General features: G+C 54.4%; 2 protein-coding genes across 2 annotated transcripts; one reads left to right on the forward strand and one right to left on the reverse strand.

Annotated features, from left to right (window-relative positions):
* The first annotated feature begins 1,343 nt into the window (after positions 1-1,343).
* EPOR (erythropoietin receptor) lies at positions 1,344-7,156 on the forward strand. Its single transcript, XM_004378321.3, has 8 exons — positions 1,344-1,561; positions 2,495-2,627; positions 3,106-3,284; positions 3,362-3,519; positions 4,045-4,198; positions 4,283-4,370; positions 5,782-5,869; positions 5,954-7,156. Exons 1-8 carry the CDS (start codon positions 1,447-1,449, stop codon positions 6,563-6,565), a joined length of 1,527 nt encoding a protein of 508 aa, XP_004378378.1. The 5' UTR covers positions 1,344-1,446; the 3' UTR covers positions 6,566-7,156.
* Positions 7,157-7,331: 175 nt separating this feature from the next.
* On the reverse strand, positions 7,332-9,301 carry SWSAP1 (SWIM-type zinc finger 7 associated protein 1). Its single transcript, XM_004378545.2, has 2 exons — positions 9,053-9,301; positions 7,332-8,513 (listed from the first exon to the last, which is right to left on the reverse strand). Exons 1-2 carry the CDS (start codon positions 9,299-9,301, stop codon positions 8,010-8,012), a joined length of 753 nt encoding a protein of 250 aa, XP_004378602.1. The 3' UTR covers positions 7,332-8,009.
* Between the last annotated feature and the right edge of the window lie 3,935 nt (positions 9,302-13,236).

The following is a 13,236-nucleotide window of genomic DNA, read 5'->3' on the forward strand; positions in this document are numbered from 1 at the left end:
CCTCTCATAGTCACTAGTTTCTAATTCTGCCTCTCAAACACAGTCCAAATGCTAATTTCCTAAGGAAGAGAATCTCGTTGACTTTTTTTTTAATGCAGGGGTACTCGGGCACAGCTCCTAAGTGGCTAGGACAAGGTCAATGGTCTCTCTACATCTCTTGGATTGGTTTGCCTCTCATCCTTTACTCAACAAATATTTCTTGAGCTCCTACTGTTTGCCAGGCTCTATTCTAGGCGCTGAGGACACAACAATGAGGAAAACAGTTAAAAGTCCCAGCCCTCATGGACAGGTGGGGAGCAAATCAGTAACAAAACACCAAATACAAAAAACTAAGCTATTTAAGGGTAATAGGGAGTGTGGGGTGGGAGGTTGCTATTTTAAATAGGGTGGTCAGGGAAGGAATTCATCGAGGTGACATTCTGGCAGAGACCTGAATAAAGAGAGGGAGTGAGCCTTCCAGGTAGAGTGAACGGACAATGCCCAAATCCGTGTTTAGTTTCACCATCAGGCAATTTCTTTCCTCCTGGTGGCAAACATACCTCTGGTTACTCCATCCACCCAGCCCAAGCCCAACAAAAAGGGGTACCCATTTCCCAGTAATGCCAGCTGAAGTCCCAAGATGGAAGGTCATTGGCTTCACTTGGGTCACATGTCCACCCTGAGCCAATCACTGTGCCCCCAGGGTAAAGAGCACTCTGATTGGCTAATCTGAGACAAGCAAGCACAATGAGGACCCATTCCTCCCCTAGGCAATGTACCTGTGGGGTACCTCAGCCCAGGTGAACAGCTTTCATGATTTCTTACTTAATTATTTTCCAGACTATTAAAAGAACTGCACACTCCTTGTAAAATACAATATACCAAGAGTACAAAAATGTAAATGATAGTAAAAAATTGTCTAAAAAAATCATAATTGAAATCTCACTTTCCAGAATATATGTAATTTTACAAATACACAATTATGTTATATATACTGTTGGGGACTCAACAACTGCTAGTCCTTATTATCATTACTGTTTATTCCTCCAGACTGGGGAGGGACGTTAATTAACACGATAATATCAGTAGATTACATTTTTTGAATGTTTGCTATGTATTTCACAGATGAAAAGGCTGAGGCTCAGATAAGGTAAATCACTTGCCCAGGGTCACACAGCAACGAAGTGTGTCTGACACCGGAACCAGAGCTGTTCCCGCCCCCCAAGCAGCCACAGGGCCACTGCCCCCTCCTGCCCGACGGGGCGGGACCGCAGCCTCCTCTTATCTCTGCCCAGGCTGCGTGCTGGCCCCGCCCCCTTGGGGGAGCTGCCACTTGGAGGAGCTGGGCCGGGAAGGGGCTGGTCAGCTGCGTCCGGCGGAGGCAGCTGCTGACCCAGCAGTGGATTGTGCCAGGGTGGAGACGGGGTGGGGGCTGGAGCCCTGGGCCCCCATAGCGGGGCCTGCTCCATGGGCCCCCTTTGGGCACCCCTCTGGCCCCGAGTCGGCTTTCTCTGTCTCCTGCTTGCTGGGGCCGCCTGGGCCCCCCTACCCAATCCCCCAGACCCCAAGTTTGAGCGCAAAGGTAAGGATGAAGTTGTGTGTGGACCTCCACACTGGGTCCTGGAGGGTGATGCTGGGGCCTGAACTCCCTCCCAGCTTGGGTCCTAAGGGCGAAGCTAGTGCAAGAACCCCCAGGCTGGCTCCTGGTGGAGCATGCTGGAATCGAAGTCCCCAGACTGGGTCCTGGAGGGGCATACCGTGTCTAAGTCCCCAGACTGGGTCCTGGAGGGACATACAGGCTCTAAGTCCCCAGACTGGGTCCTGGAGGGGCATACCGGCTCTAAGTCCCCAGACTGGGTCTTGGAGGGGAGTTAGAGGCGGGCATAAGGGTCCCTAGTGTTAACCTTTCAGGGAGCCTGGGACATGGTAAATCCTAGTGGGGCAGGGGTGGTGCTAGGCCTACGCCCTGCGGTCTGAGTCCCTGAGGGCTGAGGACCAAGCGGACCCTCCAGAGGGGGAAGGAGGATAAAGCTCGGGTCCAACTCTGTGGGGCCGGGTGGCAGGCAACTGTAAACACAGTATTCTTCTGGCGCCAGATGCCTAGCCCCGCCGGGTCGAGCGAGGGGGCGGGGGCCACGGTTGGCACTATCGGGCAGCTGGGAGCCTGCGGGGCCCGATAGGGGGCCCCGCCTCTTCCACACACACCCACCCGCACGCACGTCCTGGGCGGGGCGGGGTCGGCAGCTCGAGGCCAAGGCCTTGAACGCTGCACTCACCCTGGCCTGCCGCAGGAGGGCAGTTTTGTGTGCGAAGACTGTGAGGCAGGCAGCCTACGCTTGGAAGCTGGGGGTGGGGGGGGGGAGCGGCATCCCTCTCCAGAGCCCCAGAGGCGCCCCAGCTGAGGGCGTGGGCGGGGCTTATTCTTATCGGCCTGGCCAGGCGGCGGGAGGGGAGGGGGCTGTGGCCCGAGGCTGGGGCTCGGCTACGCTGACCCCCTCCCCTATCACCCCCTTAGTGGCCCTGCTGGGGGCCGGGCCTGAAGAGCTACTGTGCTTCACCGAGCGGCTGGAGGATTTGGTGTGTTTCTGGGAGGAAGCGGCAAGCGTCGGGGTGGGCCCTGACAACTACAGCTTCACCTACCAGCTCGAGTGAGTCCCACAGGGCTGGCAGAGGGCCCCCACGGGTGGAGAGGTCAGGCGGGCGGGGCAGCACTCCCCGGAGGTCGCAGCCGGGGACCGGACAGCGCCTCTCTAGCCGTCACTGGTGTGAAGCCCACGGGGTCAGGGCTGGGACATTCCTGTGATCACCGCTGGAATGCGACATCAAACATCTGGGCTGGGACAACACCCCTCCAAATTCAAATTAAGGAGTCACTCATGTTGGGCGAGACGGCCTCTTTTGGCGGCAGCCGGAATGCCACAGCGTTCCGGTGATCTAGAGACCTACATCACGGATTCAACGTCCCAGCCCCGCGGGACGATCTCTCTGCCTCACCCTCATCAGAGCTGACAGGTCCCTCACGTCGGCGCTTAGACGCCCCCGGTGGTAGTAACCGGAATGCCCCATGGTCCAGGCAATACAGACTCCCCAACTTGCTCCCTTCCCTCCCGCGTCCTCGGCGCACAGGGGTGAGCCATGGAAGCTGTGCCGCCTGCGCCAGGCGCTCACCGCCCATGGCGCGGTACGCTTCTGGTGCTCGCTGCCTACGGCCGACACGTCGAGCTTCGTGCCCCTAGAGCTGCGCGTCACGACGACCTCCTCCGGCGCTCAGCGCTACCGCCGCATCATCCAAGTCAACGAAGTGGGTAAGTGTGCCGAGAATGGGGGGGTGGTCGCGGGAGGGGGTCTCAGTCTCCGCCCATCTGACCATCCCCTCCCTCAGTGTTCCTGGACCCTCCCGCAGGTTTGCTGGCGCGGCAGGCGGACGAGGGCGGCCACGTGGTGCTGCGCTGGCTACCGCCGCCTGGGGCACCCATGGCGAGCCACATCCGCTACGAGGTGGACGTCTCGGCCGGCAACGGCGCTGGGGGTGCGCAGAGGGTAAGGCCCGCCCCTACGGCCCCACCCCGCCTCTCGAAGCCCCGCCTCTCGAGCCCCGCCTCCACGAGTGTGGGGCGTGGTGGTCGTAGCAGCACCGACAGGCCCGCTCACCAGTAGCACCCCTGACCCCCGACACCCTCCCATACCCTACTCACCCTCGCCCCTCCAGGTCCCGTCACTGACGCCCGACATCCCATTGCCCTGACGCCCAAGACAGCTCCACGCCCCACTGTCACGCACGCTTCCCCAATGCTGCCCAAGCCCGCCTGAATCCTCAATGCTCTCAACCCCACTTCTCGCTTCGTCCCAGTCCCAAACTTCTTTAGGGCCCGCCTCCTTGACACGCTGGCCCACCTTCGAGTAGCCCAGGTCCTGCCCTCTGGTCTCATTGGCTCCACTGCAATGGAGCCAACTCTGTCCCTCCTCCCCCAGATTGGCTTGGTCCTCTAAGGCCCTCCCCAAGATGCCCCCTTCGGCTCGACCCACCCTTACTGGCCACGCCTCTCTCCCGGGCCCCGCCCCAAGGTGGAGATCCTGGAGGGCCGGACCGAGTGCGTGCTGAGCAACCTGCGCGGTCGGACGCGTTACACCTTCGCTGTACGCGCGCGCATGGCGGAGCCGAGCTTCGGTGGCTTCTGGAGCGCCTGGTCAGAGCCTGCGTCACTGCTGACTGCTAGCGGTTAGGTCCACCCCGGGGGTGTAGGAGGGGCCGGGGCGGAGCACCGGGCAAGCCCGCCGCGCTGACCTCCTCTCCGCCCCGTAGACCTGGATCCACTCATCCTGACGCTCTCCCTCATCCTCGTGCTCATCCTGCTGCTGCTGGCAGTGCTCGCCTTGCTCTCCCACCGCCGGTGAGCCCCCTATTCGAGTCCCCGACCCAGACTCCTCCCTGACAGCCAGTTCTTTGGCTCTGAACCCTTGCAGGGCAGCACCCCAGGGCAGCCTGTGATGGGACCGGGAACACCTTTCGCTGTTGAAATCGAGGCTCAGAGAGGAGCACCCCAAGGTCACACAGCGAGAAGTCAGTGGCAGGGCCAACCAGGAATGCAAGCCAGACCAGACCCAAACGTAGTTAAAATTCTCTGCTGTGGGGGACATTCTTTTCGTTTTCCTTCTACTTCGGTTGCCGCCCCTTCTTCAATTCCTTGTCTGGTTCTTTTTACCAATGGCATTAACTTTTGTAAACTCAGTCAGATGGGTTTAATGGTGAGATTTAAACTCCTGAGTGCCTCCTTGCTGGTTGTCAAGCTCCTCAGTGAGGCCTAGGAGATGCTTTATCATCTTAACAGCCATCCTGAGGTACATGTAATTCCAAGCCCACACCATGTGGTTTCACACCGTCAAGCCTTTGTAAATGCTGATCCTTTTCGGCCTGGAATGCCCTTCCTGTCTTGTCCACCAAGCAGTCTCCTAGTTGTCCTTCAAGACCCTGTTCATTTACCTCACTGGCCTGTATGTATCAAGTGCTGACTAGGTGCTAGTCACTGTTCTAGGCACTGGAGAGAAAGTGGAGAACAAGCCAGCTACGTCCCTGACCTTGTGGATCTCATTGTCCAGTCAGAAAGACAGACAACAAACAAGGGGACCAAAAAATACTTGATTATAAACTGTGATGAGTGATATGACAGAACCAAGGAGGGGTAGAGGATTACAAGGTAGTCAGGGAAGGCCTCTGGGAGGAGGTGACATCACAGCAAAGACCTGAGGTTGGCAGGAGGCGGCCACGTGAAAAGCTGGGAGAAGAAACAGCAAATGCAAAGGCCCTGAGGTGGGAATGAGTCTGGAATTTTGAAGCAGCTACAAAGAGCCATGTGGCTAGAGCAGAGTGCACACAGGGAAAGTGATGGATGATGTGAGGGAAGTAATAGGAGTTAGATCATGCAGGGCCTTCTGCAGGGCTATGGAGAGGAGTTTGGATTTAATTTGGAATTCTTTGGGGAACCATGGAAAGGGGTGAGGAGGGAAGTGACATAATGGACCTCCAGGAAAAGCCTGAGCCACATTTAGAGAAAGTGTCAGTGTATATTAAACTCCTACGCATCCTTCAAAATCCTGCTCCAGTCACCCTTCTGTAGGGCTTTCCTGATGCTCTAGCCGAAGCGCCTGCTCCTCCTCTGGTCTCCCCAAGCCCCAGTACACCCCTCTGCCCCCATCCTGATTACTGGGGGCCAGGATATCTATGCCCGTGACTAGACATGGAGGGGGCGTTGATGAGCATTCGATGTCTCATGCCGTGTACTCCACTTCTTCTGGCTTCACCAGGACTCTGAAGCAGAAGATCTGGCCAGGCATCCCGAGCCCCGAGAGTGAGTTTGAGGGCCTCTTCACCACTCACAAGGGTAACTTCCAGGTAGGTGGCCTGGTTGTCCCCTTGGGACCTGGGGCTTTTGGCTAAACCCCCAAGTCTCTGAGCAGGCTGGTGCTGTTCCCACAGCTGTGGCTGTACCAGAATGATGACTGTCTGTGGTGGAACCCCTGCACTCCCTTCGTGGAGGACCCACCCGCCCCCCTGGAAGTCCTCTCTGAGCGCTGCTGGGGGGTGACACAGGCAATAGAGCCAGGCGCAGAAGACGAGGGGCCCCTGCTGGAGCCAGTGGGCAGTGAGCAGGCCCGGGACACCTACCTGGTGCTGGACAAGTGGTTGCTGCCTCAGAGCCCGCCCAGTGGGGCCCTCCCAGGGCCCGGTGGCAGTGTGGACACAGCAGCCATGGATGAGGGCTCGGAAGCTTCCTCCTGCTCATCTGCCTTGGCCCTAAAGCCCAGGCCAGAAGGGGCCTCGGCTGCAAGCTTCGAGTATACCATCCTGGACCCCAGCTCCCAGCTCTTGCGCCCACGGGCACTTCCCCTGGCGCTGCCCCCCACCCCACCCCACCTTAAGTACTTGTACCTTGTGGTATCTGACTCCGGGATCTCAACTGACTACAGCTCTGGAGACTCCCAGGGGACCCCAGGGGGTTCATCTGATGGCCCCTACTCTAATCCTTACGAGAACAGCCTTGTCCCGGCCCCCGAGCCTCTACCCCCCAGTTATGTGGCCTGCTCCTAAGACCCCAGTCCACAGCTGCTTGGGGACTTAGCATGGCTCAGCACCCAAGTGCCCGTCCAGACCCAAGACTTGTCGGCAGGGTGGACTAAGCCTTCCTCAGGGCTAAAGACACTGCTGACGTCAGCTTTCTGCCCAATCCATCTGGCTCAGAAGTCAGAGCTTCCCAGTATTTTGAAACAGCATATGTATATAAAGATATATATATATATCTTTTCTATCATCCCTTTTCTAAATAGCCATCCTTCCCTGGGCTCAGGCCACAGTAAAAGTCTTTGAGCTTGTCTGAAATTCTAGACCTGGCAACCTGAATAACCATCATAATAAAATGAATTATTCACTATAATTTACGCTAGCTGCCGTAACAAACAACCTGAAATCTTAGTGGCTTAGCACACTAAATAGTTTCTCTCGACTCAGTTCAAACAGGTAGGCTACCATCCTGGGGATGAGTCAGAGGTCTAGGCTCTTTTTTCTGTGGCTTTACCATCCCCAAGGGCCTCCCTGGGTCATTAGATGGGTCCTCTGCATGCTGCCAGACAACCAGTAAGGAGAGACTGCAGAAGATTCCTGGGCCATTTTAAGGACCTGGCCTGGATACCCGTTGCCGTTGAGTCGATTCCAACTCATAGCGACCCTACAGGACAGAGCAGAACTGACCCATAGAGTTTCCAACCAGCGCTGGTGGATTCGAACTGCCAACCTTTTGGTTAGCAGCCGTAGCTCTTAACCCACACGTCACCAGGGTTTCTGTCTTGGAAGTGGTCTACATATCTTCTCATATTCCATTGGACAGAAAGTCACATGATGCCAGCCAGAAACACGGAAGGCTGGGAAAAGTAGTTTAGCTATGTGCCCAGACAGAGGAAAGCTATTTAGTGAGCCTCTAGCTAGTCTTTGCCACAAATACTAACAATAATAATTCAATGGGCCTTATTCTTCTGAATCAGGCCCTGTTCTCAGAAAGCATTCTGGTGACACCAACTGTTGGTGAGGATGTGGCTCTGGGGAGTTCTGGTTTAACCACTTTGAAAACAGTTTGGCATAAGCTAGGAAAGCTGAACACATACCTTCTGCTCCAGCAATTCCACTTCTAGGTATATACCCTGAAAACTCACACACATACACCAGGACGTATGCGAGAACGTTCATAGCAGCGAATGAAATAAAAAACGTGGCCAAATCTTAGTAACAATTTTGAGTGGGAAAAGAAGGAAGTTTCAGATTACATTTAATACAAAATCCTTTTTATAAAATTTAAGACAAACAAAACTAAATATGTGGATTGGGCATGACATACACATGATAATACTATTTTTAAAAGAGAAAAGGCACTTTGCATTGTTTAGGTCTTTGAATCTGCACAACATGTCCCTGAGGTAAGTATTCCAACCCCCATCTTATAAATGGGCAACTGAGGCATAGGAAGGTTGTCACACACCAAAGCTCAGGGCTGGCCTCCAGAGCTTGTGCCCTTATCGAAGCTACGATCACCCACCTCAGTGGACAAGGGGGTGATCATCATCTCTCCATCTGGTTGGAAAGCTACCAACCACTCTGTTCTGGGGCCCAGCCCGCCTGGCTCCAGGCAGGCCCGAAGGCAGCGCTGTCCTGGACCTGGTGCATCTCGCTGCAGCCAGCAGCAGGCAGGGAAATACCGGTGGAGCAGTGCCAGCTGCAGGGCGTCTCCACTGTCTGCCTCCTCCTGGGCCTGGAGGGCTACCATGAGTCCACAGCCCCTCCCTGGCCCAGCCCGGTGGCTGAAGTGGGCAGCAGTGTCCAGAAGCAGGGCAGCCAGGTGGGCAGCTTCATGGGGCCCCTGGTGTTCTGATAGGTACTCCTCCAAGGAGTCGAGGAGCAGGAGGGCAGGGGCTGGCAACTGGGCTTCATGCGCAGAGCATAGGAGCTGGAAAAGCTCCCGGGTAGAGGGTGGGTACTGGAAGCGGATCTTCTAGCGGAAGGAAAAGAAAAGGCCAGATTCAGCACCAGAGACCCAGAATCCCAGCTATGGTAGCCCTGCTTGCTTGCATACTTCCCTGGACGGGTTTCTGCCTCCCCAGATAGATGTTTCTAAGGTGAGGCAGCTTAGACCGGCCAAATAATCTTCAATTCGCCCCTCTTTTTCCAGTACTCATCACTATCCACTAATACTTGAGAGCAAGACGTGTCTTCTGCCACATCTCTAGGGGAACCTTTCAATGGAAAATCTGCCCCTAGCGTCTCTTCGTCTTGCCCCATCCTTGACTCCCAATTCCATTAACTCCACCCAAGCCTAGCCCTGCCCGCTACTCGCTCCTGACTCCACCCCTTGGGCACCACCTCTCGATAACTCCGCCTCATCATTGAACGGTTCCACAAGGTCCCGCCACTCGGTCATTCTTGACTCCGCCCCACCATGGGCGCGCCCTTCCTCCGTACCCACCATTGGCCTGCCTACCTGTCACTCAGTCCTCCAATGGCCAATCACCTCTGGTCCCGCCCCACAATTACCTGGAGCCGCAGGGGGTCCAGCGCAGCCTCTGTCCGAAGGGGCAGGCTTTGCAGAGGTTTCCGTGCAAGGAAAAGGACGGGGCCTCGGCCCTCCCCCGCCACCTCCAAGGCTGCCGCGAACAGCAGTGCTGTCTTCCCGGAGCCTGGGCCGCCGAGCAGCAGCAAAGGTGGCCCGGCCTCGGCCACGTTCTCTTCCGCGGGCCCGGCCGCGCAGCCCGCGATCAGCACTCGCCTCAACGTCTCCGCCATTCGCAACGTGACTCTATCCAATCGGCTGCCCGTTCCGGCCTTAATCCCGCCGAAGCCGAGGCCTCATTGGTTACAGTACACTTAGCGTTTCCGTTGGTCTGTGGGGTTGTCCATCAAAATTAGATTGGCCTGTGCCTAGCTCCTCCCCTGGCGAAGGGGCAAGCAACCTAGTTTGAGGGAAGAGGAATGGGCCCATTTGGAAGAGGTCAGATTCTTCCTTGGGGGAGTCTGCTGAGGGAAGCAGCACGAATACAATTATTGTGAGATAATCGGCTAATTACAGGAAGCCTAGCTGTGCAGTGGTTAAAGCACTCGGCTACCAACGGAAAGGTTGGCGGTTTGAACCCACCAGCTGCTCAGCGAGAATAAGATGTGGCAGTCGGTTTCCGTAAAGATTTCAGCGTTGGATACCCTATGGGGCAGTTTTACTCTGTTCTGTAGGGTCGCTGTCTCATAGCGACTCAGCGACCCTACAGGACAGAGTAGAACTGCCGACATTTTGGTTAGCAGCCCAGCTCTTAACCACTGCACCACTGGGGCTCCATGGGTCGGAATCAGCTCGACAGCAACGGGTTTGATTTTTTGGTTATAGGGTCGGTATGAGTCGGAGTCAACTCCACGGCAGTGGGTTTGGTTTTTTGGTTTGTAATCAGACAAATATAAGGGTTCCGAGTTGTCGGGAGCAGGCCCAAATCACTGACACATTTACTTAAAAAGTCTCGTAGCCTCAGTTTGCTCACCTATAAAATGGGCTAATGATATCTCAGAGGAATATTGTGATGAGCACGTGTCCGTGTGTTTCTGCAGATGTCACCCAATGACAACTGAGAGGTAGAAAGATGAACTGTATGCAATGAAATCTGGAGGTGGGCTGAGGTGGGACAGACATGAAGTATGACCTGTGGGCTTGTGTTCTCTCTTTGCACCTGTGCACAGGCACGAGTGTGTGTCCTGGGGTTGCAGGATCAGGGACGTTCATATGCAAAACAGCAGCAGCCTTCTCTGAGGGTCTCTGAGAAGAGAGGTCTCAACTGGTTTCCTCACTGGCCTGGGGGATTCTTGGGTCCTACTTAGGGTACAATATCCTTTGCCAACATCGTAATTCAAAGTTATCGTTTCATCTTTGGTCTTCCTTATTCATTTTCCAGCTTTCGCATGTAGATGTCTTGAAACAAGAACAGCCAGAATGCTCCTTGGAAGTGAGTATGGTGAGACTTCATCTCATGTACTTTGGACATGTTATCAGGAAGATCCAGTCCCTGGAGAAGGGAATCATGCTTGGTAAGGTAGAGGGTCAGGGAAAAAGAGGAAGACCCTCAACGAGATGGCGTGACACTGTGGCTGCAGCAATGGGCTCAAACATAGCAACTAATGTGAGGATGGTACGGCACTGGGCAGTGTTTTGTTCTGTTGTACATAAGGTCACTATGAGTCAGAACCAACTCAGTGGCACCTAACAACAGCAGCACCACTTAGGGTACAGGGGAAGTCGGGGCCATAGGGCAAAGAAGGGGGCAGGAGAGACAAAGAGACAGGTTGGGGGACTGAGGGAGAGACATGGCAGAGAACTTGTTTGTTTTGTTCACTTCTGTATTGCCAGAGCCCAGAACAGTGCCTAACACATCATAGGTCCTCAGCATATGCTCATTAAATGAATGAAGAAAGGAAGGCAGGCAGAGTTGATGAGACACTGGGAGAGACAGAGAAACAGGTGAGTGATCAAGTGATCACTGGCTGGGTCTCCTCACCCAGACTTCCCCCAGAGCTGCCATGCACGCCTGCGTTGCCCTGGCAACTCTGTCTCCCAGTAACTTCAAAGTGGTCCTGTTGCCAGGAGACCCAGGGTCAGGGCGGAACTGCGATTTCCTAGGCTTTCTCTCTCTCTCTCTGGACCCAGAAAACAGCTCCACAACATTCCCAGTACACCCACGCACACAGCTGGGCACCCCCCTACACCTCTACGCACACATGCACACACACTCCATGGCATCTCTGCATATATTCTGCTTCTAAAATCATCATCACCAACAGCCCTACCCTTTTCAGTCCATCCCCTTACCCGCATACTGACACAAAACATCCCCTACACACTGTCTCCCACATTCACGTCCCCACACCCTCTCCCTCACACAAACACACACCAGAACACACTCTGATACAAGTATGCCATCACACACACATACATTCCCTCTCAGCTGATGTGCTCACAGCCCTTTCTACACGTACACTCTAAGGCACACTGCTACATGACCCTGTCAAACATACCATCTCAGTCCCCCAAACACACCAAACACACAGGCACCCAGGAGTGACAGTCAGATCACACAGTCCCTCACAGCTATGTTCATGGGAGGATGCTGAACACAACCCCACCACAGGCCCCACCTTTGCACCTGATGTTCCCTTGCCCGGAACAAAGAGTTTTCAGATATCCCTGTGGCTTATTTTTTTTCACTCCATTCAAGTTTTTGCTCACATGTCACCTACTCAGAGAGACTTTCCCTGACCACCTGTCTGAAATTACATGCCCATCACTCTTTACCTGCTTATCTAGCTTTACATCTGTGTAAATAACTTACCACCTCCCACGTTGCATATTTATTTCATCATCTCTCATCTCACTAGAATGTCGGCTCCACAAGGGGAGGGATTGTTGTCTATTTTGTTCACCACTGGGTCCTAGAAAAGCATTTGGCACACAGTAACCAAACCAAACCACACCTGTTACTGTCAAGTTGATTCCAACTCATAGCAACCCTATGAGACAGGGTATGGACTGCCACATCTTTCTCCTGCAGAGCAGCTGGTGGATTCGAACTGCTGAACTTTCAGTTAGCAGCTGAGTGCTTTAACCACTGTTCTACCAGGGCCCCTTTGGCACACAGTAGGTGCTCATAAATGTAGGCTGAGTGAGTACATTCGGCAGACATGCGGACTTTGACATATCTCTCATGCACACAATTGCTCTTACAAGCATGCTGATCATGGAGGGTGCCCTGGGGGAGTATAGCTGCCTATGGGCAGGACTTGGCTGAGGGGCTGGCCTGGGGCTGGATCAAGGGGCAGGGTGTAGGGAAGTGGGTGGCTCAGGGGCAGTCTGTCCCACTCCCTAGCTTATCAGCATACTCAAGTGATTAATTTATTCATTTAAGAGACATTTATTGAGCATCTACTGTGTACCAGACCCTGTTCTAGGCACTGGGGACACAGCAGTGAACAGATAGCAGAGAAAATATCTGCCTAGTGGAGCTGACATTCTAGTGAGGGAGACAGACAGTGAGTGACCACTAAGTATACTGAGGAATTTAAGCAGTGCAAGAGCAGATGACAAGTGTATGCGAAAAAGAAAAAAATGCACAGGGGAGGGAAGTTGGAAGGACCCGTTGTTTGTTTTGTTCTACAACTTTGAATTGGGTGGTCAGGGAAGGCCCACTGAGAAGGCAACATTAGAAAAGGCTTGAAAGAGGTGAGGGAATGATCCACACAGCTATGTGGGGGGAGAGCATTCCAGGCCCTGAGGCATTGGGAAAACTTTGGCTTTTACTTGGAGTGTCATGAGGAGCCATCAGAGAGTTTTGAGCAGAGTAGAGTCGTGATCTGACTTACATTTTAAATCAGAACTCAGTTTTGGTTGAGTTGAGTTTGAGATGCTCTGAGACCCACAGGGCACGTCGAGTAGGCTTTTGAATAAGCAAGTACAGTCTGTGCTTTCTACCTAAGATGATCTGTCCTGAAATGGGAATGGGGGCAAGGCCAGGGACGCCGTCCCCACCCTACTTAGCAGGTCCAGACACCTCCTTGTGTCCTCCAGTTCCCCACTCTGCCTTTTTTACCCTTTCTCCGCTTGTGCTCAGCATCAGCACCATGGACAGCCCCACCTAGGCCTACTGGTGGCGCTGTCCACTGTGCTGAGGCCTTGCTTTTTTTTCTGGCCC

This window comes from Trichechus manatus, unplaced genomic scaffold (assembly GCF_000243295.1).
Source record: "Trichechus manatus latirostris isolate Lorelei unplaced genomic scaffold, TriManLat1.0 scaffold00057, whole genome shotgun sequence".
Taxonomy (NCBI): Eukaryota; Metazoa; Chordata; class Mammalia; order Sirenia; family Trichechidae; genus Trichechus; species Trichechus manatus.